Below are 27,711 nucleotides of genomic sequence, written 5' to 3' on the forward strand. Positions count from 1 at the left end.
TATTCAATTTGTTATTATGTTTCATAGGTTATGAGCACATATCAAAAATATTTTTGTATGTTTTAATATGCCACATATAATACATTCAAATTTATAGACAAGTGTTTTTCAGTTGTGGGAGAGTGGGGCTGTCAGGATGTACTTAAATTCTGCAAAGGACTGTATCATGTTTGAGAAGACAGAAAGATAGTATGGCGAGATTTTGTTATAAAATTTGACTGCTAAGCAAGCATATTAAAAATAATTTCAGGCCGGGCACGGTGGCTCACCCCTGTAATCCCAGCACTTTGGGAGGCCAAGGTAGGCAAATCACGAGGTCAGAAGTTCGATACCAGCCTGGCCAATATGGTGAAACCCCATCTCTACTGAAAATACAAAAATTAGCCAGGCTTGGTGGCATGCACCTGTAGTCCCAGGTACTTGGGAGGCTGAGGCAGAAGAATCGCTTGAACCCAGGAGGCAGAGTTTGCAGTGAGCCGAGATCGTGCCACTGCACTCCAGCCTGGGTGACAGAACGAGACTTTGTCTCAATAATAATAGTAATAATAATTTCAGGGTAACCACTAAAAGAATAGAAGTATACCTATATTAGAGAAAAGAAAATGTAACTTCAAAAACATTCCGAACTTGATAATAAGCAGAAACAAGAAACAATAAAAAAGGAAAAGATTAATAAATAGAAAATACAAAATAAAACTATATCAGTATTCACACTCAATGTAATCAGATTTAACTCACCTATTAAAAGACAAAGATTATAGAAACAGATTTTATTTCCCATATTTTTATTGAAAAAAAAAACCCCAATATGCTGCTTAAAAGAGGCTACTCAAAATAAAGTTATAAAGTATCTGCAATCTTTTGTTTCTGAAAGAAAAAAACAGAAAAAGATAACTAGGAAAATGTTAAAGAAAGGTAGCTGGCCTGGCAATATTACCAACAGATAAAACAGAATATAAGGGAAAAGGTTAAAGAAGGACACTATGTAATGATAAAAGGGACAGTCATCAAGAATATACAATAATCAAGAACTTGGATACACCTAACAACACAGACGCAAAATACCAGCAAGAATTAACAGATATTGATGATTTCAACAAATCCACTGTAATTAGAAACTGATAGATCACATAGTCACAAAATTTAATTCAAAAATTAATAGAGATGGTTTGAATAGCACGATTAATGAAATTGAAGTAATTCATGTAAATAGGACCCTCTGTCCAACAAATAGAGAATACATCTTTTTATCACTTTTTGTGGAGTATTAATCTAAAAATTGACTACATACCTGGCCACCAAACAAGCTGCAACAAATATAAAAAAAATCAGTAGCAAAGGCATCAAAGCAATTCAATGGGGAAGAATAGTCTTTGTAATAAGTGGAGCTGGAAACAATCAGACATTAATATGGTGGGGTGGGGGGATCAGCCTTGACACCCATATCACACTGCACACAAAAACTAACTTGAGGTAGATTATAGATCTAAAATTAAAAGTTAAAACAATAAAGTCTCTAGAAGAAAACAAGAAATTATCTTCTTGACCTGGGAGTAAAGATTTTTAAAGCACAGAACGCAATAACCATTTTTAAAAAGTGAAAGATTTCTTCAAAATGAAAAATTATTGTTCAAAAGCCAGAGTTATGAAAATGAATAAAATAGCCACGGATTGAGAGAAAATGTTCTCAGAATCTGACAAAGGAGTCATAACAAGAATATATAAAGAACTCATACAACTCAATAACTTTTAAAAATTAACCCAATTAAAAAATGAGGAGAAGACTTGACCAAACACTTCACAAAAGAAAATAGAGGAATGGCCAATAAACAAATAAAAAAGTGCTCATCATGAGTCATGGAGAAATGCAAATTTAAATCATGATGAGATAATACTACTCATCCACCAGAATAGCTAAAATTTAAAAGACTCACAACATCAAATATTATCAAGGATTTAGAGTAACCAGAAATCTCATATTGCTGGTAAGAGTGTAAAATGGTACTTTGAGAAAAGGTCTAGAAGTATCTTAAAAAGCTAAACACACCATTGTTCTGGAGGTTTTAGCTAGGGCAATTCGGCAAGAGAAGAAAAAAAAAGCATCTAGATTGGGCCATGATCTTGTACATAGAAAATCCTAAGGAATTTAATCCTATAATACATAATCCTTAGGATTATAGGAATTTCTATATTCACAAAAAACTAATACATGAGTTCAGCAAGCTTGCAGGATACAAGATCCTGCAAAATAGAAAGATATTTCATGGTCATAGACTGGAAAACAAAATTGTTAACATAGTAATACTCCTGAAATTGGTCTATAGATTCATTGCAATCCCTATCAAAATCCCAGCTAGCTCCCCGAAGCCCCCACAGAAATTGACAAAATGGTCCTAAAATTCATACAAAGATGCAAGGGACACAGAAAGCCAAAATAATCTTGAAAAATGAGACTAAGTTGGAGGACTTACACTTCACAACTTCAAAACTTACTAAAAAATTACACTAATCAAGACAGTGTGGTACTGGATAAGGACAGACATATAAATCAATGGAATAGAACTGAGAGTCCAAAAGTAAATCCTCACATTTATGACTGATTTTCGACAAAGATGCCAAGACAATTCAATGGAGAAGAGTATTTTTAAACAAATGCTGCTAAGACAACTAGATAAAAATAAAGCCCCTACCTCACACCATAAACAAAAATTAACCCAAAATGGATCATAGAGCTAAATGTAAGATCTAAAACTATAAAACTCTTAGAAGAAAACAAAGAAGTAAATGTTTACAACCTTAGATTAGGCAATGAATTCTTAGATATGACACCAACTGATGAATGAAGAACGATGTGTATAGCACAACACCTTTCAAAGAGAGCTAAAAAGCATTCAAAACAAGTGTACATATTATGAATGGACACATACATACGAAGAGTGAGTATACAAATACGTATCATAGTGGTTGCTTTCAGAGAGGAAAGAAAGGGGTAGCAAAGGGATAAATAAAGGGCTTAAACAGTATCCACAATCTTTTGTTTCTGAGAAAACTCTGAAACAAATAAGACATATCATTAATATTTGATAGAAGTGGGTGTTGGTACACACATGCACCTTTATGAATATTTGAAATATTTTAACATTTGACAACTTACATTTTTAAAAGAATGAGACATCCTTATGAGCATTTATTGCCAGTGTAGCATAGGACAAAAATGAAGGTAAATGAAATTGATCTAAAACCACACTAATCCCAAAAAGTATTCTGGAAATTGCTTTGGGAATAAGTCCTTGATATCAATGCCTTTATTTGTTATTGCCTTTATTCAAAATTGGAGTACAAAGGACATGGCTCAGAATGATTACTGAAATTTTCCATTTGTTTGTATTCTATACAAATAGTTGTGGCTGGTGTTTATTTTTCTCTCTCTCTCTGTTCCTAAATTTGTTTTCATCAAATTTTCCCAAGCTAATCTCTTCCTTTTTTTTTCCTTTCCTAGATTTGCATTTCTTTTTCCAAGCAACTATAAAACACTATTTTCTTTTTCCATTTGCTCATAAATCAAATAGCACATTTCCTTGCTTGGTTTTTCACTTTCATCTATATGTTGGTTGACTTGTTTACATCTTTTCTGCATCTTTACTTGTCCCAAGTACAGGGCAAGATTCCAGGTGCTAATAAGCTACAGTTTTTACAAGGAAGAAGTTAACTTATTTAGGCCTAACAGGATGGCTTATATGCAGATAAGGATTTAGAAATTATTTAAACGGGTACAAACTCCCTCTTCATACATGTTTCTCTTAAGGGGGCACAGGAACCTGGAAGGGCTGCAAGGAGGACATAGTTGCTGCCATTATTAGAGTGAAGTCAGTCCTACAGGTGGTTGGGCCTTGTATCCTTGGACACCAGTTCCTGCTGTGTTACAGAGCCCAGTAGGCTGCTTGGCTTAAGTCACATAGAAGATGTAGGGGAGCATTTTATCATCTTCTATTCCCACACAACAGCAACAGCTATCATTTGTCAACCATCTTCTCAATTAATGGTAACTACCAGAGAAAGTTCTAGGCATCCTATGCTATCTCATTTAACTTACAATTCCCCGAGGCATAATCATCTCCATTTTGCAGACAGGACACTGGGTCAGAGGAGTGAAGCAATATATGCAAGGTCACACAGCTGATTAAAGGCAGAGCCAAGATTCCCACCCAGTTGTGACTCATGGCAAAGCCCAGCCCTTCACCATTTCATTGCTTCTTCCCTTTCTGGCTACAGTAGGATGTGGAGCAGACTAGTTTTGGGGTGGAAGAGCTGTTCTTTCTCACAATCCACCATGCAATCTATCCATCATATTTATACTCAAAATGGGAAAATGTTTAGGTCTTCAAGAAAACAATTTGAGCCAGGCCGGGCACAGTGGTTCACACCTGTAATCCCAGCACTCTGGGAGGCCGAGGCAGGCAGGTCACCTGAGGTCAGGAATTTGAGACCAGTCTGGCCAACATGGTGAAACCCCATCACTATTAAAAATACAAAAATTAGCCAGGCATGGTGGCGCACACCTGTAATCCCAGCTACTTGGGTAGCTGAGGTGGGAGAATCGCTTGAACCCAGGAGGCAGAGGTTGCAGTGAGCCGAGACTGAGCCTCTACACTCCAGCCTGGGCAACAGAAGGAGGCTCCATCTCAAAAAAAAAAAAAAAAAGAAAAGAAAAAAGAAAATAATCTGAGTCACAGGGCTGAGTAAAGGAGGCGTACCTGAATAGGGTCCTGCGTCAGTCTCATGGGCCCGATGCGCACCTCCGCAGAAGACACCTGCTAAATAAAGGACAGCACAAGAGAAGTGTCAAGTCTTAAACTACACAAATGGATACATCCTTCCTTACGCAACGCATTGCATTATGCCACTGTGTGCACTAAATTGAAGAATCCAGCTTACTGAACTGGAGATGGGTTACAAAGCATGATGTATAGCACAGTCCTGTTTTTGTATTTAAAAAAGTATACATTTATATGCATTGGAAATGTCTTTAAGGATACATCCCCAAATGCTAAGTGGTTGGACTTTGAGTCATTTTTACTAGAAGTGTCTGGATTTTTATAATAAGCATGTACTATTTTATGGAAGAAAAGAATTCAATTCAATAATTATTTATTGAGCACCTACTATGTGCTGGGCATCATGCTAAGGCCATTATTATTCTGAAATTTCAAAAGAGAATAAACATTTCTCTCAAATCTCGAGGCTAAATCACATGTATGGTTTAAGAGCCTTTCCTATATTTAGATCTTGTTTTTCTTATCTTCATGTTTTACTATGAGGGTCAAACAGCTTAGTCTTACTCACATTTACCATGGATAAATTATTCATCTTAGTTGTATTTCCACAAATAAACTGAGCAACACCACACCATGATGACCACAAGAGGCTTGTCTCTGCCCCACAACTCCAGGAGTGAGCATAGGGCTCTTCAGTGTTCACTGGCCAACACCATCTGGCTGCCTTTGGCGAGCAGTTAGATGGAAGCAAGCATAAAGCAAATATTTGTCTTTATTTTTAATTACTTTACTGAGATTTCTAAAAGTGACTGTTCTCTAGACTAATTTGGTTGACGGTCTTGACCTCACCTCCATGAATCCAATTTTGTTTTTCTCTAAGAGACTGCGGTCATTTGCCACGATTGGAAGCTTATCCTGCATTCCACACTCTGTACTGGCTCCTTGTCAGTCTGAAGGAGCACCTTCAGCACGCAGCAGTATTTACACAACCAGAGACACTTGCAGTGACCCAAGGGCCATGGGAGGCTTTTCAGTTACAAAAAACAAACAAGAAAAGCAAACTTTCTTTACATTATACTTTGCAAGAATACAATAATTTCCCTTTCTCCTTTCTTCTCCTTTCCGCAAGCTTAACTCTTAGTGCTGGTGCTATGAACACTCTCCAAAGCACCAGTCGTCTTCTCCTCTCTAGGCCTGATTCTCCCACCCCACCCCAACACAGCAGTGTAAAGAACTGATGCAGGGCGCTTGGGCCTCTCACCAAACCAGCCAGCAGAAAACTCAAAGAGCCCTCTAATGACTGCTCATCTGAGGTTCCTGGCCCTCTGTGGGGGGTTCTCAGGAGGGCAAGGATGCCTGTTCTGCTCCCCTTGGGGAGGCAGCCTCCTCAACCATGGGTCCACTCAGCAGGCCTGGCACAATGAAAACCAACTGGAGGCTTTGAGTCCCTGAGCCTGTGAACAAGTTCCTTCAGTGTTTCACTGCTGTGTTCAGGTCAAAGTGACAGGCTCATGTTGAGTGTGGACTTCTCTTACTCTTCTTTTGTCTAAGTAAGTCAGTACCCTGCAAGGTGTGGGTGCTGACACCAGTAGCCTAGGGGCACAGCCCCAAGAGCAACTCTACTGGGAGAGGACCAGCACCAGAACCTGCTGCGTCACTGGGCTGCCAGCCCTTCACCCAGCTCCACTCCCAAGCCAGTTTTTGTTATTGAAATAGACACCCTCTTTCCAAAGCAGTGCAACTGCCAGAACCCTGATTAAAAAGTTAATGATTGGGCCGGATGCGGTGGCTCTCGCCTGTAATCCCAGCACTTTGGGAGGCCGAGGTGGGCAGATCACCTGAAGTCAGGAGTTCAAGACCAGCCTAGCCAACATGCTGAAACCCCATCTCTACTAAAAATACAAAAAATTAGCTGGGCATGGTGGCGGGCACCTGTAATCCCAGCTACTTGGGAGGCTGAGGCAGGAGAATCGCTTGAACCTGGGAGGCAGAGGTTGCAGTAAGCCGAAACCGTGCCATTGCGCTCCAGCCTGGGCAACAAGAGCGAAACTCCATCTCAAAAAAAAAAAAAAAAAAAAAAAAAAAAGGTTAATGATTAAAAAGGGAAACCAGCTGGGCATGGTGGCTCATGCCTGTAATCCCAGCATTTTCGGAGGCCGAGGCAGGTGGATCACTTGAGGCCAGGAGTTTGAGACCAGCCTGGCCAACATGGTGAAACCCCATTTCTACTCAAAATACAAAAATTAGCCAGGTATGGTGTTGGGCGCCTGTAATCCCAGATACTCGGGAGGCTGAGGCAGGAGAATGGCTTGAACTCGGGAGGTGGAGGCTGCAGTGAGCCAAGATCACACCACTACACTTCAGCCTGGGCAGCAGAGTGAGACTCTGAAAAAAAAAAGTGAAACCAATTTAGTATATACTAAGATAAATTTGATAAGCCAGGGTACCTTTTCGCTTGCCCTGTGATCTCTCTTGAGTTCACTGCCTCCACCACACACAAAAGCCCCCTCCAACAAGACCACCTGTGAATGATTTCTCCAGCAAAATTAGGCTTCTAAAAGAGTCATTCAGTGGCAGAAAATAAAGCAATGAATGAAATCATAAATAGAAGCTTAAAAGGAATAAAATAAAAAGTGACTCGCATTGGAAGGCCAAGAGATAGGGAAGGACTCCTGCAAGAAGGGCACAGGCTGTCCAAAAAATAATAATTCACCCCTAACCAATACCTTGCCTGTATACTTTTCTTTCTCTCTTTCTTTCTCTCTCTTTCCTCTCCCTCCCCTCCCCTCCCTCCCTCCCTTCCTTCCTTTCTTTCTTTCTTTTTCTTTCTTTCTTTCTTTCTTTCTTTCTGACAGAGTTTCACTCTGTCGCCCAGGCTGGAGTGCAGTGGTGCCTTCTTGGCTCACTGCAACCTCCATCTCCTGGGTTCAAGTGATTTTCCTGCCTCAGCCTGCCAAGTGGCTGGGATTACAGGCACCCACCACCACTTACAGCTAATTTTTGTATTTTTAGTAGAGATGGGGTTTCGCCATGTTGGCCAGGGTGGTTTCAAACTCCTGACCTTGGGTGATCTGCCTGCCTCGGCCTCCTAAAGTGCTGGGATTACAGGCATGAGCCATTGTGTCCAGTTGCCTGTATACTTTTCCAAATAATCAATATGTGCATGAAGTGTTGATACAGCTAACCTTACATGGTGGGCTGGCGGGGAAGGGCAGGCGACTTTCGACTCTACCAGGAGAATATCTGATGACTACGAACATTCCTTAAGTCCCTCTGACCCAGGCGTTGTGCCAGGTGCATTCACACCTGTAATCCTAGGGGCAGACAGGCAATGGCCACTGCGTCACAGCATGGAGTTTTAAAAGCAACTTTCAAGCTAGAAGACATATCATTTTTCTTCCTAAAGGCAGGAAAGACCCTACAACTTTCTCTCATAGCCACAACAGTTCTCTGCCTGCCATCCAGTATTCTAACTCCTGTCTGACCTACCCAGCAGGAAGGCATGCTGTGAGCTCGTGGGAGGACAGCAGAGCCCGGAAGTGGGGCTGTAAAGTTGCTGCTAAGGGACATTCTCCAAACCCTTGCCTCTCGTATCTCTACCATCCTTTGCATCCTTTGCCTCTCTCCTCCCAGCCTCACTTCACTGTGCTCCCTCCCACGTGTTGTCACTCTACCTGCACTATCGGCGTGGGTGCCTCAGTTTACCAGTTCCTCTAGTCCTGACCCACACTTTGCTTTGTGTCTCTTGGCTTGCCTTTTCCTTCTTGGTCTGTGCTCCAAGTCATCTGGCCTTGGCTTCTGTGTCCAAAAGAGGTCAACTGTCCCAAAAGAACACTGGAACTTGTTCTTGCTGACTCTGAGGGCTGGCACTAGGTAGTGACCAGCAGGAAAAAACCTGTAGCAGGTGTACTCACAGACGGCAGTTTGCAGAGTTCTGCTTCTGACACAGGCGTCTAAGTGCCTGCATTTCACCAATTTATAAAACAGCAACTATGAACAGAAACAGGAGATATTTACTGACATCTGTGTAGCCAGGCCAAGATTCTCTACTTCAAAGAATGAACTTTGAGCAACTGCAGATGCACAGACTCTTCAATTAGTGTATTAGCTCTGATTCCAGGAAGTGGCCAAGTTTGCCAGGGTCAGAGAAACAAATGCAGGGGTGGGGGCATAGGTAACATAATTCCAACACCTGAGAAGAGGGGAGGGTGGGACCAGAGTGTGAAGAGAGACACACTTCCTAGCCACGTGTGTTTCCACAGTAGCCTAATGAGGAAGGACTGCTGAACTACAGCGTAGTTTTAACTGTGCTGTATAACATTCATAGTGTGTCAAATATTTGTGTGTACGTGTGTGAATGGTAACATACACACATATATACATGGAAGCAGGGTCACCAATCCACTTTCACATGAAAAAAAAAAAAACACGAGTACTATTTTGTAGCATTTGTTGACTTCCGTGGTATAAATACCATTGTTGATCTCAAGCTGGCAACATGGGTCCATGACTGCAAAATGAGGAATACATCATTTCATTCAGAGAAGGTCTATGGCAAAGTCACTCAGTCTTTGTTGATCTGTAAACGTCTATCACTCACTTTTGCTTGAAGTTTGGCTGAATATAGAATTCTGGTTGAGAGACATTTTCTCTCCCACTTTGAAGTTGAGAAAGAGGAGGTAATACTTCTGGTTTGGGAGGTGGGGAGATCAAGGAAGGCTTCATGAAGGCGGGCAGGTGGTGAAGAATAGGGGGACGAAGATACTGGGTTGGGGAAGGAGATTCTAGGCATAGGGAACAGCACAGGCACAGGCATGGAGGCAGGAAAGCGAAGGTGCTGGTGGGGAGAAAACAAGTGTCCAGAGAGCTGGATTGCAGTGTGAGAAAGGGTCGGCTGGGAAGGCTGGGGTCAGATCCTCAGAGGACACAGGAAGGAGCTCTCTTTTTAAATCTCTAAGCACCAATCACATTGCAGGTGTTTGAGCAAAGGATTAACATAATAAGATCTGTGACTTGGGAAAATCAAACATTGGCTTGCCCACTTTCTGAACAACCAAGAACAGAGATTTAGCAAAAACTAAACAAAAACACCACTATGAGTAGGAACTACAGCAATGAAAGCAAGTGGGAAAATACACTGCAATGATCAAGAAAAAAATTACAAGAAAAAAACTCAGCTTGGCTTCACTTCAATAGAAAGGGAACTCCACGATACAACCCAGCTGGTGCAGGGTAGGCAGATGGAAGAGGCAAACTCGCGAGAGAAATCAAGGTAGTTCAGGTTGGTTAATTCACCTGTCACGCCACCACATTCTCTAGAGGTGATTGCTGCAGCTCTTAATAGTTTCAGCTTCAGGAATTTTGTTAAGTAACTTGGCATCGAGTTTTAGAGCCTTCCTCAGACAAGAGGGAAGCTAAGGATTCAGGAAGGAAAGCAGTTGACCTGGAAAGCCCTTTCCTGCCTCAGCAGCTAACGCATCCTTCAAGGGCCTGCTCCAACGCCCTTGCCCTCTGACAATGGTTCAAGTCCAACTTCACCCAAAGAAGAACCAGTGATTTCTCTCCTCAGTACTCCTGTATTCACAGCACTGATTTTGTTACTCATTTAAATATCTCACTCCTTGGCAAGACTGTGAGTTTCTTGAGGACATAGTCTCTGTCTTTTCACAATTTTATCCCCAGCATCTACAAGATGCTCAGTAAATGCTTTGTGGAATTGAATTAAACTGAAAAGAACAGACAGCTTTTAAGTAACAGAGTGAAGATTGAGACTTCATTCTTCCTAACTCCCAGTGCACTGCTCTTCCATTATGCTCCAAAATTGGAAGCATTAATTCTGCAGCACTCATCTTTCTGGTATGGCTTCTGGACTCCATTCAGACTCTGCAAAACAGATGATGCAGTGCCTGGCGATCCCTGCTTGTGCCTGGTAGTCTGTTAACAGGGCTGGCCCAGCACCAAGAAGGAAAAGGGTATGCATGCGTGTGCATGTGCGTGTGTGTCCAGGTGGGGGTGGGGTGTCTGAGTTCCAAAACTCAGAGTCTGAATCTTCCCCACTTCAACGACTTCTCCTTTAGAATCCCTTCCTTCCCACCATCTACAGTACTGAGTGTTCGCACACACACAGCTTAAGGCAAGCTTGACTTGCACTTTGTGACGGGTCCACGGTGAAGATCATTTCACACTGAAAAGACACCAGCTGTGGGCACAGAAATAGGCACTTTTAAATGCTCTTCATCAACTCTGTCTGCTGCCCTGTTGGCTCTGATTTAAAAATAGCATTTAATGATCTCAATATGTGCCCTGTCCACCCTCCATTCTCAGGCCAAACTTAGTTCTTTATTCGTCTGAGCTCTGGGTAAACAAAGGTTGTGTCTGCCTTTTGCCTTTTTAATGGGCCCCTGTCTGTCCTCTGGCTTCCAGTCAGAAAGGGACTGGCCCTGCAGCCTCTAGGTGATCCCACTGTGAGGATGGGCCTCCCTGCTCTATGCTGGGAAACTCTGTCCCATCCCACCCTCTCTCCCCTGCCAACTGTGCTTAGCACACCCAGAACACTCTCTTCCTTCTGTCCCCTCTCAGTTGTGGGCCCTGCTGGCTGGTGCTGCCCTCACTCCAGCCTCCAGCCTTACCTGGCTGTGGTCTGGCTGCCCTCCAGCACCTCCTGGCAACTCTGACACCCTGGACCTTTCAGGGCCCAAGAGCTCACTGGGCAGCCCATGAGCTTCCCTTCTCCTTCCTGCTTCCAATCCTCTGGTCTAGAAGTTCTCAACCTGGGCTTCATATTAGAAGTACCTGGGGAACTTTAAAAATATATCCATGCCTGGGTCCTATCTGACACCAAGATAATTGGAATCTCTAAAATCTCTAAGAATGGGGCCCAAGTATCTTCAACTTTTTATCTCCTTGGGTTTAGCCAGGGTTGAGAACCACTAGTCTATTCTTTTGAGCAGACTTGTCTGTTGCTAACTTCAATTCCTGCTTCTTTAATGGCCCCTCCTGCAGACTCTATTACATATCCATTTACTCAACAAACACCAATGGAACACTTACCTCGTGGAAGGTAACAACACCCACCCAAGACTCAGCTCTCATGCCTGGACCCAGACATTGACAGGTATCTGTGTTTATTTCCAGATACCTCCACTGGTTTTTTCCAGATAGCTCCACGAAAAACACAAGATTATAATGTTGGCATGAGGAAGATAAAGTCTTTTATATTTGGTGAATTATCCCCCCCCAAACAATATCCCTACGTTACAATCAAAATCAATCAAAAATTTCTTTCATAGTTTTTTTGTTATATAATATAGATGGACGATTACTCCATCTTGTGAGTTACAAGATACTCACAGCCAGTGACATATTTCATTACTTTTATGTTTTATGCCCTACTATTTAGAATAGTACATTAATTTGGCAGCATGATGTTTTATCACATAAACATACAAATGTCTACTCATCAAAATATACAACCATGAAATAAAAGATTAATCACTTTGACTTTAAAATTATAGCTTCTATTCACCAAAAACAAACAAAAAAAAAAGCAAAGAGCACTGTAATAAAAGAGAAAAAGGCCCAGAGCTGGAGAGATGAAATCTAAAACATAAAAACCCAAAAATATTAGTAACCAGAACATAAAACAAAATTTTTTTAAACATCAGTAAGAAGACAGCCAAAAACAAAGCCAGGGAAATGATTTGAAAAAGAAATTTACAGGAGAGGAAATATAAGTATGAAGAGATGCTCATCATCATTAGCAATCAGGCAGATAAAAATTTTAAATTACAATGAGATACTATCTTACATCCAACGATTTTTATCAACAGAATGGCAGAATTAAGAGTCAAACATTATCTAGCATAGGCAAGAAAGTGGCCCCTCAGAAACTCTTATACATTGTTGGTGGGCATGTAAACTGGTTTAGCAACTTTGAAAAACAGTTTGGGGATATCTAGTGAAGATGAAGAAGTATATATCTGACAATTCAGCCTCCTATATGAGTGTATCTCTAGGGTGTATAGGAGGCATTTACAAAAATATTCAGAGCAGTATTGTTTGTAACAAAAATTTAGAAAACTGAATCCATAGTCTATTAATACCTATCACCAGAAGAAACTGATATATGTATCAAGGATTAGCCATACAATAGAATATGATACAACAATAAAAATGAAACAACTAGAGTTACTCATTTAAAACGTATGAATCTTACAAACATTGAGTTAAACAACAAAACAAAAAATTGCAAGTTTTAGAATGATGCATACCTTAGGATACCACTTGAAGTTTAAAAATACTTAAAACAATACTGAATAGACTTTAGGAATATATTATAACAGTACAAAGAAATGCTGACAAACTCCCAATTGAGGCAAGTGGTCCTGCTGGTGGAGGGGACGATGAATTCAGGGAGGGAAGTGCCGGGGCTTCAACTATATTGTGAATGACCTATTTATTTATTTATTTATTTTGAGATAGAGTCTTGCTCTGTTGCCCAGGCTAGAGTGCAGTGGAGTGATCTCGGCTCACTGCAACCTCCACCTCCCAGGTTCAAGTGATTCTTTTGTCTCAGCCTCCCAAGTAGCTGGGATTACAGGCTAATTTTTTGTATTTTAGTAAGGAATACAAAAATTCTCTATGCTCTGCTAATTTTTTGTATTTTAGTAGAGACGGGGTTTCACCGTGTTGCCCAGGCTGGTCTTGAATTCCTGAGCTCAGGCAATCCATCCACCTTGGCCTCCCGAAGTGCTGGGATTACAGGCATGAGGCAACACACTCAGCGTATGACCTATTTTTTTGAGCAGTAAATAGTGAGTACATGGGTGTTTACTGAATTAAACTTTCTATCTTCTTGTATATGTAGATATTTCCAAATAAATGGAAATTAGGTTTAATTTTATTGGGAAAGTCTATTTCCTATTTTGATGTTAACATTAATGGAGCATTAGCCACTACATAAATATTCTACACATGCTTTTTATTTTTCCAGTAAAGTCTTTATTTGGTAGAATAAGGTGTTGTATTTAAAATTCCTCAGAATATAGACAGGGTTTCTCTGAAACTTGGTAAAATAAAATTCTAGAAAATTGGGCTGGGACTCAGGGGACCTTGCTCAAGATGAGTAACTGCACTGTGCCTCAATAAGACAAAAGGGGCTGATGAATTCCCCACGTACATCATCTCACGTAAAGGTCACAGCGATCCCACAGGGCATCCTGGGCCCCTTTCTACGGCTTAAGAGGTTATGCTGCAGAAAGGTTAAGCCACTTACCCGAGAGGATGAAGCTGAGATTTAAGCCCAGGTCTGCCTCACTGGGAAGGCCATGCTCTTATTTATGTATTTACTTATATCTCAGACTGTTCCAGAAAGGCCTTAAGATGGTGTACAAAGAGACTTTAAATGAGGTGAGGGTTTTTAAATGACTTATAAATAAGATGTGAAAGATCTGGCTGAGAAACAATGAGCATGGAAAGAGGAAGCAGGTAGGGAGGTCGGTGTGCACAACGTTTGGCACAAGGCACCCGCTCCTGCTGCAGTGGGCCACCCAGACAGTGAGGTCAGGCTGCAAAGAGGGAGGCAGTACCGTCAACCTCCCCTCCGTGCACTAGACACAGTGATGTGCTTTCTAGCACAGCATCTTACACTGCCCCGTACCCATGCCCTCTCCTTCCTTCCCCACTGTCACTGGTCTTTCTTAAGAAGTGCTACTACTAGACTCAGAGCGCTTTGCTGTGCCAGTGGAGGGGGGATGCTACATCCCACTGTGCCTGGAAAATATGGCAGTGAGAAAAGATAAAGAGGCCATCCTCTTGCTAACTCTGAAGTCGTAATGAGAAAAATAAACACAGAAGTCATGCAGATGCCATCAGATCTAAACACAGAAAACTTGGCTGGCACAGTCTAATGGAGAAGCCATTTCCCCCTGACAAATATCAGATTAAAGAGAAATTATTTATACAACATAGTCATGTCATCTACAGTCATGAGAAAAAAACTCAGCCTGATGTCGATTATGCATTAAAATGGAAAGAAAAAAATGGTCTAGAATATAATCCACGAAATGACAAGTACCCAAAGGAGGCCAGCACAAGGAAGCCTTAGAGATATTTAACTTCAGAGGAGGAAAACAAAACAAAACAAAACAAAAAAAACCCCAAACTGCAGTTCGATGCTCTGATTATGTCAAAATTCTTTCTGTTGTACATGCAGTGCAGAAATCAAGGCATCAAGCTTTCATAATGTAATAATTCAGCCACAAATGACTAGGCTGAGTGTGTGTAAACACAGCTCCATTCCAAGATCCCAAAGATCATGCAGGGTCTGACTGGGAGAACACAGGAATTTAAAGGCAATGGTCAAAACGTGACATCCCTCAACTGACTTCCTTCCTTTTATTAGAGATACCACTGATAATAGACACTGCCGGATGACTTCAAGCGTGTAAAATTACATTGTGTAATAGAGAACAAGCAAAGAACAGTCTAGCTCTGATTATTCAGGAGGCAATTATCCAGACTGTGGAAAAACCCAAGCACTCATTTCTGATCCACCTCCATCCTCCTGCATGCCTCTGATGCCTTCCCTTCTCCTGAACATTACATGAAGTTGGGAGAAAGTGGGGAGGGATGATATTCAAATCAGTAAATTTTGCTACATGGTCAGCAGTTCTGGTAAATAGATTTGATGGGCAAGGAAACAGAAACCACCTGCTAAAAATGAGTTTTAGAGATTTCCTGTGGATTTCAATTATACATGCTGCCTCTGTCCTCAATTTTATCATTGATAAGCTAGAACTGCCTTAGAGGACCAAGAGTGAAATGTCTTCCCTGCTTGTCTCCATGGGAATCTCCCATTAGGGACCTGTGACCCTGAAGCACCTGGATTTTTAGCCACAGCTGGTACCCCATCAAGAATCCAACCACACTCACTTTCCCGACTCTGGTGTGTCAGGACCACTCATGCTGGGATGAACCAGGACCTTCAGTCACCAAGTCCAAAGATTAGATGGCCCCAGGGGTAATGAATCCTTGTCGGGCACTAATTCCCATTTAAAAACCAATCTCACTGAAATGAATCCCATTTAAAAGTAAGTAGCCCATGCAAAGTCAGCCACAAAATGCAAATGCCCACTTTTTTGAAAAGGAATTTCACTTATTTGGCAAGAACAATCATGATTTCCAAGCAGTTATTGATAAAAAGCACCATTAACATCCTAATGACATACAACCTGAGTGAAACACCACACAATTAAAACCTCAACATTTTCAGAAGCTTAGCAAAGACGCCAGAAGCCTGAGACCGGCAAGGCTTCTCCTGGGAAGGTCCCCAAGGCCTTAGGCCCAGCCCTTGGCCCCTCCTCTTTGCTAACACACATGGAAGACAAGCCCCACTGCACCTTGACCCTCTGGGGCCACTATGTTTTACATCAAAAGCCAATGAGGCAACACCCAAGGAACCATATTTCTTCCTTGTATTATTTTTGAAGATTTAGAGAGGTAAGCACCAGAGCAGCAATGAAAGGAAGCAGTCTGTTTACAGGCAGGTGACTAAACTGAAGATGGGCTCCCATGGTAATTCCCCCTCCCATCTCCCCAAACCCTAGAGAGTATGAAAGGGGTACAGTTCTGTGTCCATTGGTGGAATAGAAAACAGAAAATGCCCAAAGCACAGCAAAGGGTTAAGTAAGTCCTAAAAGACCATTTTGTGTTCAATCAAAGTATATTTCTTTTAAAAAACGGTTCAAACTCACAGGCTATCTTGGATCCACTGACATCATCCTCTTCTCTTGGCTACAGAACAGGCTGAGTAACGTATTCTCATCTAAGAGAGGAATGAGAACAAGGGGCTCCCTTGTATTCTTGCTCTAAAACTCTAAAGCTCTGCCTACTTGCTCATTTTGATGAGCCTCAGGTTCTCACCTTCAGTGCTCAAGGCATTAAAATGCCTACACTGCAGAACACTGGGTACTCTATGCCCAGCACCAGGGTTCTCTGACCACAGTCTAGCATCACAGAACATGGCTTCATGTCTCTTTGATCAGGCATTGGGAGCAATTCTGGCCTACTCCACTGCATACATGGGAGCCCCTGATCTTAGAAGACTGCCTCACAAGCTTTTCAGTTACAACTCTCATGTTCCACTTTTACACTGTTGGTGGGACTGTAAACTAGTTCAACCATTGTGGAAGTCAGTGTGGCGATTCCTCAGGGATCTAGAACTAGAAATACCATTTGACCCAGCCACCCCATTACTGGGTATATACCCAAAGGATTATAAATCATGCTGCTGTAAAGACACATGCACACGTATGTTTATTGTGGTACTATTCACAATAGCAAAGACTTGGAACCAACCCAAATGTCCAACAACGATAGACTGGATTAAGAAAATGTGGCACATATACACCATGGAATACTATGCAGCCATAAAAAATGAAGAGTTCATGTCCTTTGTAGGGACATGGATGAAACTGGAAACCATCATTCTCAGCAAACTATCGCAAGGACAAAAAACCAAATACCGCATGTTCTCACTCATAGGTGGGAATTGAACAACAAGAACACATGGACACAGGAAGGGGAACATCACACTCCGGGGACTGTTGTGGGTGGGGGGAGGGGGGAGGGATAGCATTAGGAGATATACCTAATGCTAAATGACAAGTTAATGGGTGCAGCACACCAACATGGCACATGTATACGTATGTAACAAACCTGCACATTGTGCACATGTACCCTAAAACTTAAAGTATAATAATAATAAAATAAAATAAAACAAAACAAACAAACAAACAAAAAAACAACTCTCATGTTCCCAATCTTGCTGTAATTCTGTAAGCAACAATGCAGATTCATGGGCTCCACTCTCCTGGAATCCTGTTTAAAATCATTACTATTTCTTACGGGCCTTGGGGCCTTTGTGTAAGACAGGCAATGCTTTAGAAATGGTGATGGTGCAGAGATAGGGCCAGGAGACATACAAAGCTACAAGTGCATCCTAGTGGAGCATCCATTTTTATGTCAAGATGAAACAAGTTTAGTGATTTAACTACAAAGTCCTTCAAAATATTTTTATCTTAGTTGAGAAAACCAGAGTATAATGCAAAGTTCACATGAATTTTTAAGCTAAAAAATGAAATTTCACAAAAATCTAATGCTTGCAGCAGATCACTTTACCTGGTGGAGGTAGGCATCCACTTTCTTCACCCTCAGATTTGAAGAGGTTTGAGAAGCACCAATCTAAAGGAAGAAGACCAATTCACGGAGCTGAGGCCTTGGCATTTTAGTTCAAAGTCTCTAAAGCCCCATCATCACACATAAGGATTCCCGGGGATCCCTGGACAGTCAGATGGCTAAAATACAGCCCTGGGAATGGTGTCTGGTGAACCAAATGGCAGGTCTATGTGGACTTGGAGTTCTACTGGTGTAAATCCAGCCTCTTTCTAAACAACCAGTGGACAACTTTATGCTCTCATTAGAAAGCTCTGCCTTCAGTTGCACTGAAATCTGCATCTTTGTAACAGAAAGACTTGCCTCGCCCCCTCCAGGGGTGCCCACATGCTAAAATTCATCAATGCTGCTTATTTGACCTTACTGGTCAAGGTTGCTGCAGCCTGTCACATGGGTAACAACATCCTCCCCATCTCTTTCCAAACCGTCACAATTTCAAGAACAGGAAGAAACTTAGGGTAACAGAGGCCATGATGTTCTGTGGCTGAGCCCACAGCCCTCCATTTAAGTCTAACCACAGGAGGAAGATATATGAAGATTGAAATGATGTCTAAAGGGTAACAAGTCCCAGTATCAGGAGGTCCAGACCCTCTACTTTGCAGCAATGCCTAAAAGGCACTGTTTCCTTATGATGGGAGACAGGTACTAGCATACGGGTGGCAGGGCCCCTGAGGGGAGATAGCTATACTCAAGAGTAGCACCAATATTTAGTTTAGATCCACAAACTTTCATCAAGCATCTATTATGTGCCAGATACTGCACAGAAAATAAGCCAAAAAAGATAAGCAAGACTGAGTGTTCACACCTTCAAAAAGCCCACAGTCTGAAGACAGGAGTTGGGGGAGCAGAGTGGGAGTGAGATGACCATGAAGCCAGAGAAACCTAAGGGCAACTTAGCTCAATCTGGGGATTCAGGCAAATTTCCAGGAAACCACACTGGAGATCAATGTTGAAGGATCAGTGAGAATGAGCCAAGTGAAGACCAATGGAAGGAGCATTTTTGGCAGATGGAATGGCACAAAGATGGCAAAGAACAGAGTTTGTGTGAACAGTCCCAGGCAATGTGGAACAGACCATGTGGCTAGAGAGGGAGGAAGGAGCCAGGTCACAGAAGGCTGCTGTGGTGAGAAGCCTGGGCTTTGCTAGGTGGACAAAGGTGTAGCATAGCTGGATTGTAGTTGGCTGAATCACTCTGGTTGAAATGTGCATAGACTAAGGGAGGAACAGAGATCAGAAAGGAGTTCCTGCAATGATCCCCGTGGTTCTCAAGGTGTGGTCCCTGAACCAGCAGCATCAGCATCACATGGAACTTATTAGAAGGGGAAACATTCAGGCCCCATCCGAGATCTATTGAATCAGAAACTCTAGGGGTGGGCCCAGTGTGTAATGACTGGCCTTCCAGATGAATGTGATGCTTGCTAAAGTTTGGAAACTACTGGTGTTGACAAAAGATGATGAGTGTCTACACTAGGAGCAGTGGTGAGGGGTGCTATGATTTGAATTTCCCCTCCAACATTCATGTTGAAATTTAATTACCATTTTGACTATATTAAGAGGTGGGATCTTTAAGACGTGATTAGGACATGGGGCTCTGCCCTCAGGAATGGATTAATGCTGTTATCTTGAGAGTGGGTTAGTTATCACAGGAGAGGGCTCTTGATAAAAGGATGAATTCCACTTGCTTTCTTTGTTCTCTCCCACACTCACTTGCCCTTTCTACCTTCTCCATGAGATGACACAGTACAAAGGCCCCTGCCTTTGTACTGAGTTTGAGATGTCTCTAGTCCTCTCAAAATGCAAAGTCAGGCTCTGGAATATGTAAGTATGAAGCTCAGGGAGAGTGACACCAGCATATAGGAAAGGCAGTTAAAACCTTGCCATCACTCACAGCAGAAGACCAAAGACAGAACTCTGGAGAACACCAGTATCAGAGGGTTGAGGAGAGGCAGAGAAGTACACATAAGAGCTGGAAGAAGGAAAAAGAGAAGAAAACGGGAAACAAGCAGATTCTCCCAGAACCTCAGTTACTCCCACAGAGCACAGCTAAGTAGGTTGCCTTCCCTAACTTAGAGTATCTATTTACATAACTCACCACAATCAATAAGAGTCAATATATGATCATCTCAAGAAATGTCAAGATAGCATTTTGATAAAATTCAACATGTTTAAAAATTCTTTTTTAGCTAGCCTCCCCAATCCATTCCTTCCTTTCTCCTTCCAGGAGTCACTGACTTCTGTTTGGAAATCTCTGTTTGGTTCTAAAGACATGTGGGCTGGGAGCAGTGGCTCACACTTATAATCCCAGCACTTTGGGGAGCCAAGAGTTCAAGACCAGCCTAGGTAACATGGTGAGACACTATTTCTGCCAAAAATAAAAAAGATTAGCCAGGCACGGTGGTGTATATCTGTAGTCCCAGCTACTCAGGAGGCTGAGGTGGGAGAATTGCTTGAGCCCAGGAGGTTGAGGCTGCAGTGAGCCATGTTTATACCACTGCACTCCAGCCTGGGTGACAGAGTGAAACAAGAAGAAGAAAGAAGAAATAAGAAGAAGGAGAAGGAGAGAAAGAAGAAGAGGAAAAGGAAGAGAAGGAAGATGAGGAGGAAAAGGAGGGAGAGAAAGAAGAAGAAAAAAAGAAGAAAAAAGAAGAAGAAAAAAGAAGAAGAAGATAAAGAAGAGGAGGAGGAGGAAGAAGAGGAGGACAGGTAACCATAACTAAGCATTTCATTTTCCTGGCTATAGCAATTGGTTAGGAGTAGTCACGTGACTTGGACTGCTACAGCAATTGGTTAGGGGTAGTCATTTGACTTGGGCTAGTCCACTCAGTTTATCCCAGGATTTTGCTAGCAATGCTGGGAAAAAGCTATTCTACTTTTAATAAATATTCTCACTGTTCATCAAAAAGAAATGTGTAGTGAGGTTGTTTCTCGTAACATCTTGACACCATGTGAGAATGAAAGCAACACCATGGAAAGCAGAGTGGAGAAATGGAAAGAAACAAGATCCTTTGCAACACTTCCAAATTACCAGATCAAGACTTGCCCAAAGCCATATCTAACTCTGGATTTTTCAGTTAGGTGAGCCAATTAATTGCCTTTTTTCTCCTTATTAAATAAGGTTGAATGAGCTCTCCTGTGTTTAAACAGAAAGAATCTCAATGGAAACAAATGACTTCCCCTTGTTGATATTAGAGAGATCTGATGATATGTATCCTTTGGGTGGGCAATAGGCCACACAAGCTACAGGTGCATTGGTGTGTGGCTTCTTAAAAGGAGGGATATGAAATAATCACAAGCCAAATGACTGGAGTCAAAGCCAACACCTGAGCAGAGGAGAAATGGTATTCCAACCAAGGGATCATAGAACCAGTTTTCACAGCTGTCTTTGGATCAAGAACACTTATGGAATTCTGAGAAAGCCAGGGGTCTCACCAGAAGCTAACGTACCCCAAAGTCTCACATGTCAACCACCACTCCTTATGCTAAAGCTTCTCCAGTCACAGTAATTGTCAGAAGGTTCTTCAAGAAGGGTTAATGGGAAATTCATTCCCGAGGTCTGGCATGTTCACACAGTTTTGTCTGCGGTTCTTATATTTGAGGGTCCAGTTTGGCTGAATGTAGAATAATTGGCTCACTTTTTCTTTTCTAGATTATCTTTAACATATTTTCTCCAGTATTTCCTGGCTTAAAGCATTGCTCTCAGGTTCTGATGCCAATCTGATTTCTTTTCCTTATAAACGACTTGGTCTTTTTGCCTAGATGCCCCAAAAGACTTTTTTCCTTTATAGTGCAATTATGTTACTAGAATATGCATTGATGTTGTCCTTTTGGATTGATTTTCCCAGTACACAACGGGGTTTGGTTTTTTCTTTTCAGAGACTCCTATTATATAGAGGAGTTATATATGTATATGTATTATATATGTGGACCTATCTAGATAGATATAATATATATTATATATATCATATATATATTATATAATGAATCATCATATATTTGTGGAGCTCCTTTGCCTGTCTTGCATTCTATCACTTCTCAAATAGTTTCTTGTCTTCTTTATTTCTGTGTTTTTCTTCTTCCTTTCCAATTTCTATACAGTGCTTTCTGCACTGTTTATTCACTCTTATATTTCTTCCAGTACAACCTTCCTTTCCTAGATTTTTTTTGCTTTTATTTCTATTTCTTTTCTGAGTAATCAATTCCCTTTCATATTTTTCTGTTGTCTAATTATGTAACCTGTGTTTTTTTTAATTTGCATTCATCCTGTTCTTTTGTAACTTTTAATCATTTTCTTAATTTCTTTTAGCTCATTTGAAATATTAGGTTGCAGTTTCTCCTCTGCTTTGTGGGCATACTTTTCTCATTTGTCCTTACTGTTTGCCAACTGGAGCCTGGGAAGCCCCCTCCACTTTAAGCGAATGTGTTCACATCAACAGCAAGCCCTCCACTCCTGGGGGACTGTCCCCTTCTTGGGACAAGTGTTGAGAGAAGTATCTGGGTCCCCAGCCCTGGGATCCCCAGAAGTCTGTTTGTCTGCCAGCTGCTTCCTCCTGCAGACTTCTTTGTTACGGTCAGTGGTTTGGCCCTAACTGCTCATATTTTTTAGTTTATAGACATATACTCTAATCCTTAGTTTTATGAAAGATGCTGCTTATGGACTGTGTGCTCTGTCAATTTACATTATTGCCCTGTCTGTTTTTATGAGTTGATATAAGGGGCTTAAAATTATACTACAGAGCAGGATCCATGAAAGAAAAAAATAGTAAATTGGATTATATTAACATTAAAAACTTCTGCTTTCAAAATAAGCTATGGGAAGAATAAAAACACAAACCACATATGAGGAGAGGATATTTTCAAACATAAATGTGACACCGGACTTATATCCAACATACACAAAGAACATTGAAAACTCAACATTAAGAAAACAAACACCCAATTAACAAATGGACAAAAGATCTGAACAGACACCTCACCAAAGAAGATGCTTGCCATCATTTGCCACCAGGGAATTACTAATTAAAACACACCTAGTAGAAGGGCTAAAATCTAAAAAACTGACAATGTTAATTGCTGGCAAGGATGCAGACTAAAACTCATTCACAACTGCAAAAACAAAAAATTTAGGAATAAATTATTTCATTCAAACATTTCTTCAACAAATGTTTACTGAGCAACACTATGTCCCACTCACTGGGGAAAACCTTTCACTGATATACAAGCTAATAAATGGCTAGACTTGGATTTGAACTGAGACTCTCTGACTCCAGAACCTGTGCCTTAACACGTCATATCGCACACTCAGACTATCTGAGTGTCAGAAAATATGACTGAAATAAATGGAATGAGATGCTGTTTTCCTGGGTGGAAAACCAGTACTAAAAAAATGCTAAGTCTCTCTTAAATTAACGTATATACTAATTGCTATAAATACACTGGCACAACTTTTTAAACTTGTGAAATGATTCTCAAATCCATATAGAGGAATAAATTCCAGCCACTGGCTAATAAAACTGTGAAGAGTTACAAGTATTTTGCTCTGCCAGTTGTGACAATAATACTTCAAAGATACAACTATCAAAATAGTATGCTTCCAGCAGAGAGATCAACGAAAAGATAAAATCTAGAACTGACCCAATTTTACACATATCTATACATATATATAAAGCGATATATGTGATTTATTATATAATAAAAATGTCATTTTATATCAGTGAGAAAGTAATAGATAATTCAATAATAATATTGAGATAACTGGTTAACTATATGGAGAAAAATTAAGTCAGCTCTATGCATCATGACATATACCCAAATTACTTCCAGATAGATTAAAATTTTAAATGAGAAAAAAAATCCCATGAGAATATTGAAAAACAATTTAAGTGAACATTTCCAGCATTCAAGGGCCCGGAAGGCTTTTGTTAAAAATAACATCAAACACATAAACCAAGAAAAGATTGTTAGGTTTTTAGTAAGAAAAACATATTAAAAAGCATAATAAATATTTAAATACAAAACTGAGAAAAAATATTAGTAATATATGATAGTAAAGGGATTGGCATCCTTATTAGAGTTTTTTGAATCTCTACTAAGACAATAATAAAACAGGCGAACATCCCAATTAAAAAGGGTCAAGAAAAGGACAAGCAATGCTCAAAACAAATACACAAATGGGCTGTAAAACCAGGCAGCAATGCTCAGCCTCTCTGGCAATCCAAAAATGCAAATCAAAATAACCAGATTCCACTTTTGACTCATCAAAATTCCAAAGATTTTACAGTGAATTTCACAGTGATGATGAGGGTCTGGGGCCATTAGTATTTTCATACCCTGCTAGAGGGAGAGGAACACTGTCTGAGTGACTCTGGATCCCTTAACACACAACATACGCCTTCCTGAGCCTTGGTAACTGAAACAGTTAGAACCTTAAAGTGTGTTTGATACTCTTTCAATTGCTGTCCCCTTTCCTCTGTTTATACGTCTGCCATGATATTTATCACACAATAATTTTATCACCATAACCACAAACTGTTGGGGGCAGGAGGAACCTAGGAGACAGATGCCAACTCCACCCAACCACAGTCAGAGAACCAGTAAGTGATCAGCTGTGACAAGATGCATCCCAGCACCAAACACTCAAATCCATCTGCGCAACCAACACTCACAGATATTTGGTGAGTGGGTGTTTAATTTAATACATCATTAAAAAGCAAAAAAAGCTCTTGGTAAATGGAAGATTACTTTGCTCCTTAGCACAAAATGTAGGCTGCTGGAGAACTAAAGCTGCCAATGTTGCTAAGTGGTAAATGGTTTTTTTTTTTTAATGTTGTAACAATTTTATTTTGATTTTTAAAAAAGGAGTCTTTTGACTTAATCAGGGCTTTGGGGTCACAGGGGGATTAGTCACTGTCACAGTCATAATAATGCATTTATTCAGGGAAAACTTTAATTTTCTTTGTCTCCTTCAAAAAACAGCTGCCGAACACCTCAAATTAAGGGATGTTCATCTAAAACACCTTTACTGAAACTTGATTCCTTGGGCCAGAGGAAAGTCTTTACTGTAGTTGATAGTACAAGTAGACCTTCTCATGTACTGTTTCCAGGCATCACTGCCAGATTCCCTGCCACCACCAGTGTGCTTTTCTCCTCCAAAGGCACCTCCAATCTCAGCCCCACTTGTTGGAATGTTGACATTTACAGTGCCACAGTCTGATCCTTTAGGTCCAAGCCAGCGAAAGATTCTGCCCAGATCTTTGGTAAAGATGCTACTTGAAAGTCTCTGTTTTACTTCACTATTCCATGCAAAGACCTCTTCTTCATTCTTGAATTTAAAGACATACAGAATCGGAGCAAAAGTCTCTGTGTGTGCAATGGATGCATCGTGGGCAAGACCTGTCACAATTGTTGGTTCTACATAATTTCCAGGGCGATCCATAACCTTGCCCCCATAGACCACTGTGCTACCTTCTTTCTTTGCTTCTTCCACTGCTCCAAGAAACATGCTCACTGCCTGCTTGGTGTGGAGTGGCCCATAGAGAACATTAGGGTCCCATGGGTTCCCAACTCGGATCTGTGCGTAGGCCTTTTTAAGTCTGTTTACAACCTCATCATGGATGCTTTCATGTACAAACAGTTGCCTCGCAGTGGTACACCTCTGGCCAGCTGTTCCCACAGCAGTGGAGAGAGCTGATGGAACAACTAAGCTGAGGTCTGCATCTTCAAAGGCAATAATGGTACTGTTTCCTCCAAGTTCCAACAAACTTCTCCCAAACCTCTCCTGCACCATCAGGGCCATCTGTTTTCCCACCTGAGTGCTCCCGGTGAGGGACAGCAGGTTCACTCGTTCATCTTTGGCCATTGCTGTGCCGGTATTTGCTCCACCACAAGTCAAGGAACAAATAGCACCAGGCAGCTTGTTGTCCTCCAGAACCTTGGCTATTATCTTTGTGACAGCCACACTAATGAGGGAAGTGGTTGGAGCTCCTTTCCAGAGGCAGACATTTCCACAGATCATGACAATGGCGTTGTTCCAACCATACGCTGCCATAGGGAAATTGAATGCCGTGATGATTCCAACCAGGCCTACAGGATTCCACTGCTCAATCAGTGCATGGCCAGGTCTTTCAGAAGGCAAGATAGGTCCTCCAATCATCCTTGATAAACCAACAGCATAGTCACAGATATCCACATACTCCTGAACTTCACCCACACCTTCCACTAAGATTTTCCCCATCTCCAAAGACACCAAGCTTCCTAGTACTTGGATCTTCTCCCGCAAGGCATCGTCAATCTGTCTTACTATTTCTCCTCGTTTTGGAGCAGGAATATCTGCCCAGATTTTCCATGCTTCTGTTGCTTTCTTTACAGTTTCTTCATAGTCTGCCACACTGGCCTGTCGGACTCTTGCTATTGGCTAGTTGTTAGCAGAGCAACAGGTCATAATAACCTCTCCCCGGCCTCCCCAGCTTCCATTATACACGCCCTCATTTTCCTCTCAGAGCCCCAGCTCTTTCAGCCATGCATACTGGGGCTGATTGATGAGGAGAGTGGACATGAAGGCAGCAGGCCTGCTCCAAGATCCAAGGAGCTTGCTGGTCTTTGCAGCGTGCACACACAGTGCGCGAGGCAGACGCCACATCAATGGTTTTTAATGTAAGACCAGATTGGAATTCATTTTCCACACGTGGAACTAGGGGTAATAATACTTACCCCTTGGAGAGGACAGATGCCAAATCTGTATTACTCACGGATGTATCTTGGCACAGCAGGCAGTTGATAAGTGATAGATATTATGATGATAATCTCTCATTCATTCTTTTGGAAACTCCTTACTGAGCCCCACAGTGATAAGGAAATGAAATAGGTGCCTTACATTTGTTATCTAACTTAATAAGCTGGGTCATCACAGCATAAGCTCTTTAGCTTGAAACAAAATGTAGTCCAGAACATTTGACTTGCTTACATGAAAACACAAATGTCAACTTCTAGATTATCTAACTTTACCCACCCTCTTCCCACAAGATCACAGGAAATAAAAAATTGCTTTAAGTCCTCATTCATATTACAAAATGCTGTTCCAGACACTGGCCTCACAGTAAAGGATAGTTTTCCAAAAATTTGAGAATTGTAAGGCTCCCAAGGGGTATCTTGTCCAACCTTTTCATTTTACATATTGCCAAATAAGGCCTAAATTGTATGTGATGTGTCCAAGGTCACACATAAGTGAGAGGTCACAATGGGATAAAATTGAGGTCTCCAGGCTGCCAGACCAGTGACACTTCCAACCTGCCCCATTCTTTCCTCCTGGTAACCACCAAAATGCTTTCTCTTCAAAAACAGCGTGGAATATCACATTTTCAGGCCTTACAAAGATAAGATGTGGGAAATGATTTACTTCTGGTCAGCTTTATTCCCAGTATCTAATTCATGATTCTGCCTAAAATTTAAGGTAAGAACCTGTAAATATATACCATGTGCTTAAGAGAACAGCAGATAAACCACAAAAGTTAAAAGCCTTTACTAGCAATTCTGGAAGAGATTATGAATTATTTTCAAGGGAAGCAGCTGATCATGAGTTTAAAAATCTCAAATGCCTTATTTTATCATTTCCCTTTTCACCTTATGTTTCAAAACCTTTTAGAAAATCAGATATAATATTCCCAGGCATAAAAGAGGACAAACTAATTATGCAGTCCTGAACCCACTC

The 27,711-nt window shown here is 41.2% G+C and overlaps 2 protein-coding genes across 12 annotated transcripts in view; both read right to left on the minus strand.

Annotated features, from left to right (window-relative positions):
- PDE8B (phosphodiesterase 8B) overlaps window positions 1–27,711 on the minus strand; it is a 253,777-nt gene that overhangs the window by 118,080 nt on the left and 107,986 nt on the right. For 4 of the 11 annotated variants that reach the window (XM_057302282.2, XM_034959920.4, XM_014344880.4 and 1 more), the window contains exon 2: window positions 4,755–4,814. In XM_057302282.2, coding sequence (XP_057158265.1) covers window positions 4,755–4,814 — 60 coding nt within the window. Of the gene's footprint in view, window positions 1–4,754; window positions 4,815–16,528; window positions 16,547–17,954; window positions 18,018–27,711 lie in introns of those variants that run through there. The other 7 variants (XM_034959921.3, XM_008965078.6, XM_034959919.3 and 4 more) reach the window with 4 other exon arrangements.
- Window positions 22,150–27,183, minus strand: LOC100970644 (alpha-aminoadipic semialdehyde dehydrogenase-like). Its single transcript, XM_034959923.2, has one exon. It carries the CDS (start codon window positions 26,236–26,238, stop codon window positions 25,024–25,026), a length of 1,215 nt encoding a protein of 404 aa, XP_034815814.2. The 5' UTR covers window positions 26,239–27,183; the 3' UTR covers window positions 22,150–25,023.

Source organism: Pan paniscus, chromosome 4, assembly GCF_029289425.2.
Source record: "Pan paniscus chromosome 4, NHGRI_mPanPan1-v2.0_pri, whole genome shotgun sequence".
Lineage (NCBI taxonomy): Eukaryota > Metazoa > Chordata > Mammalia > Primates > Hominidae > Pan > Pan paniscus.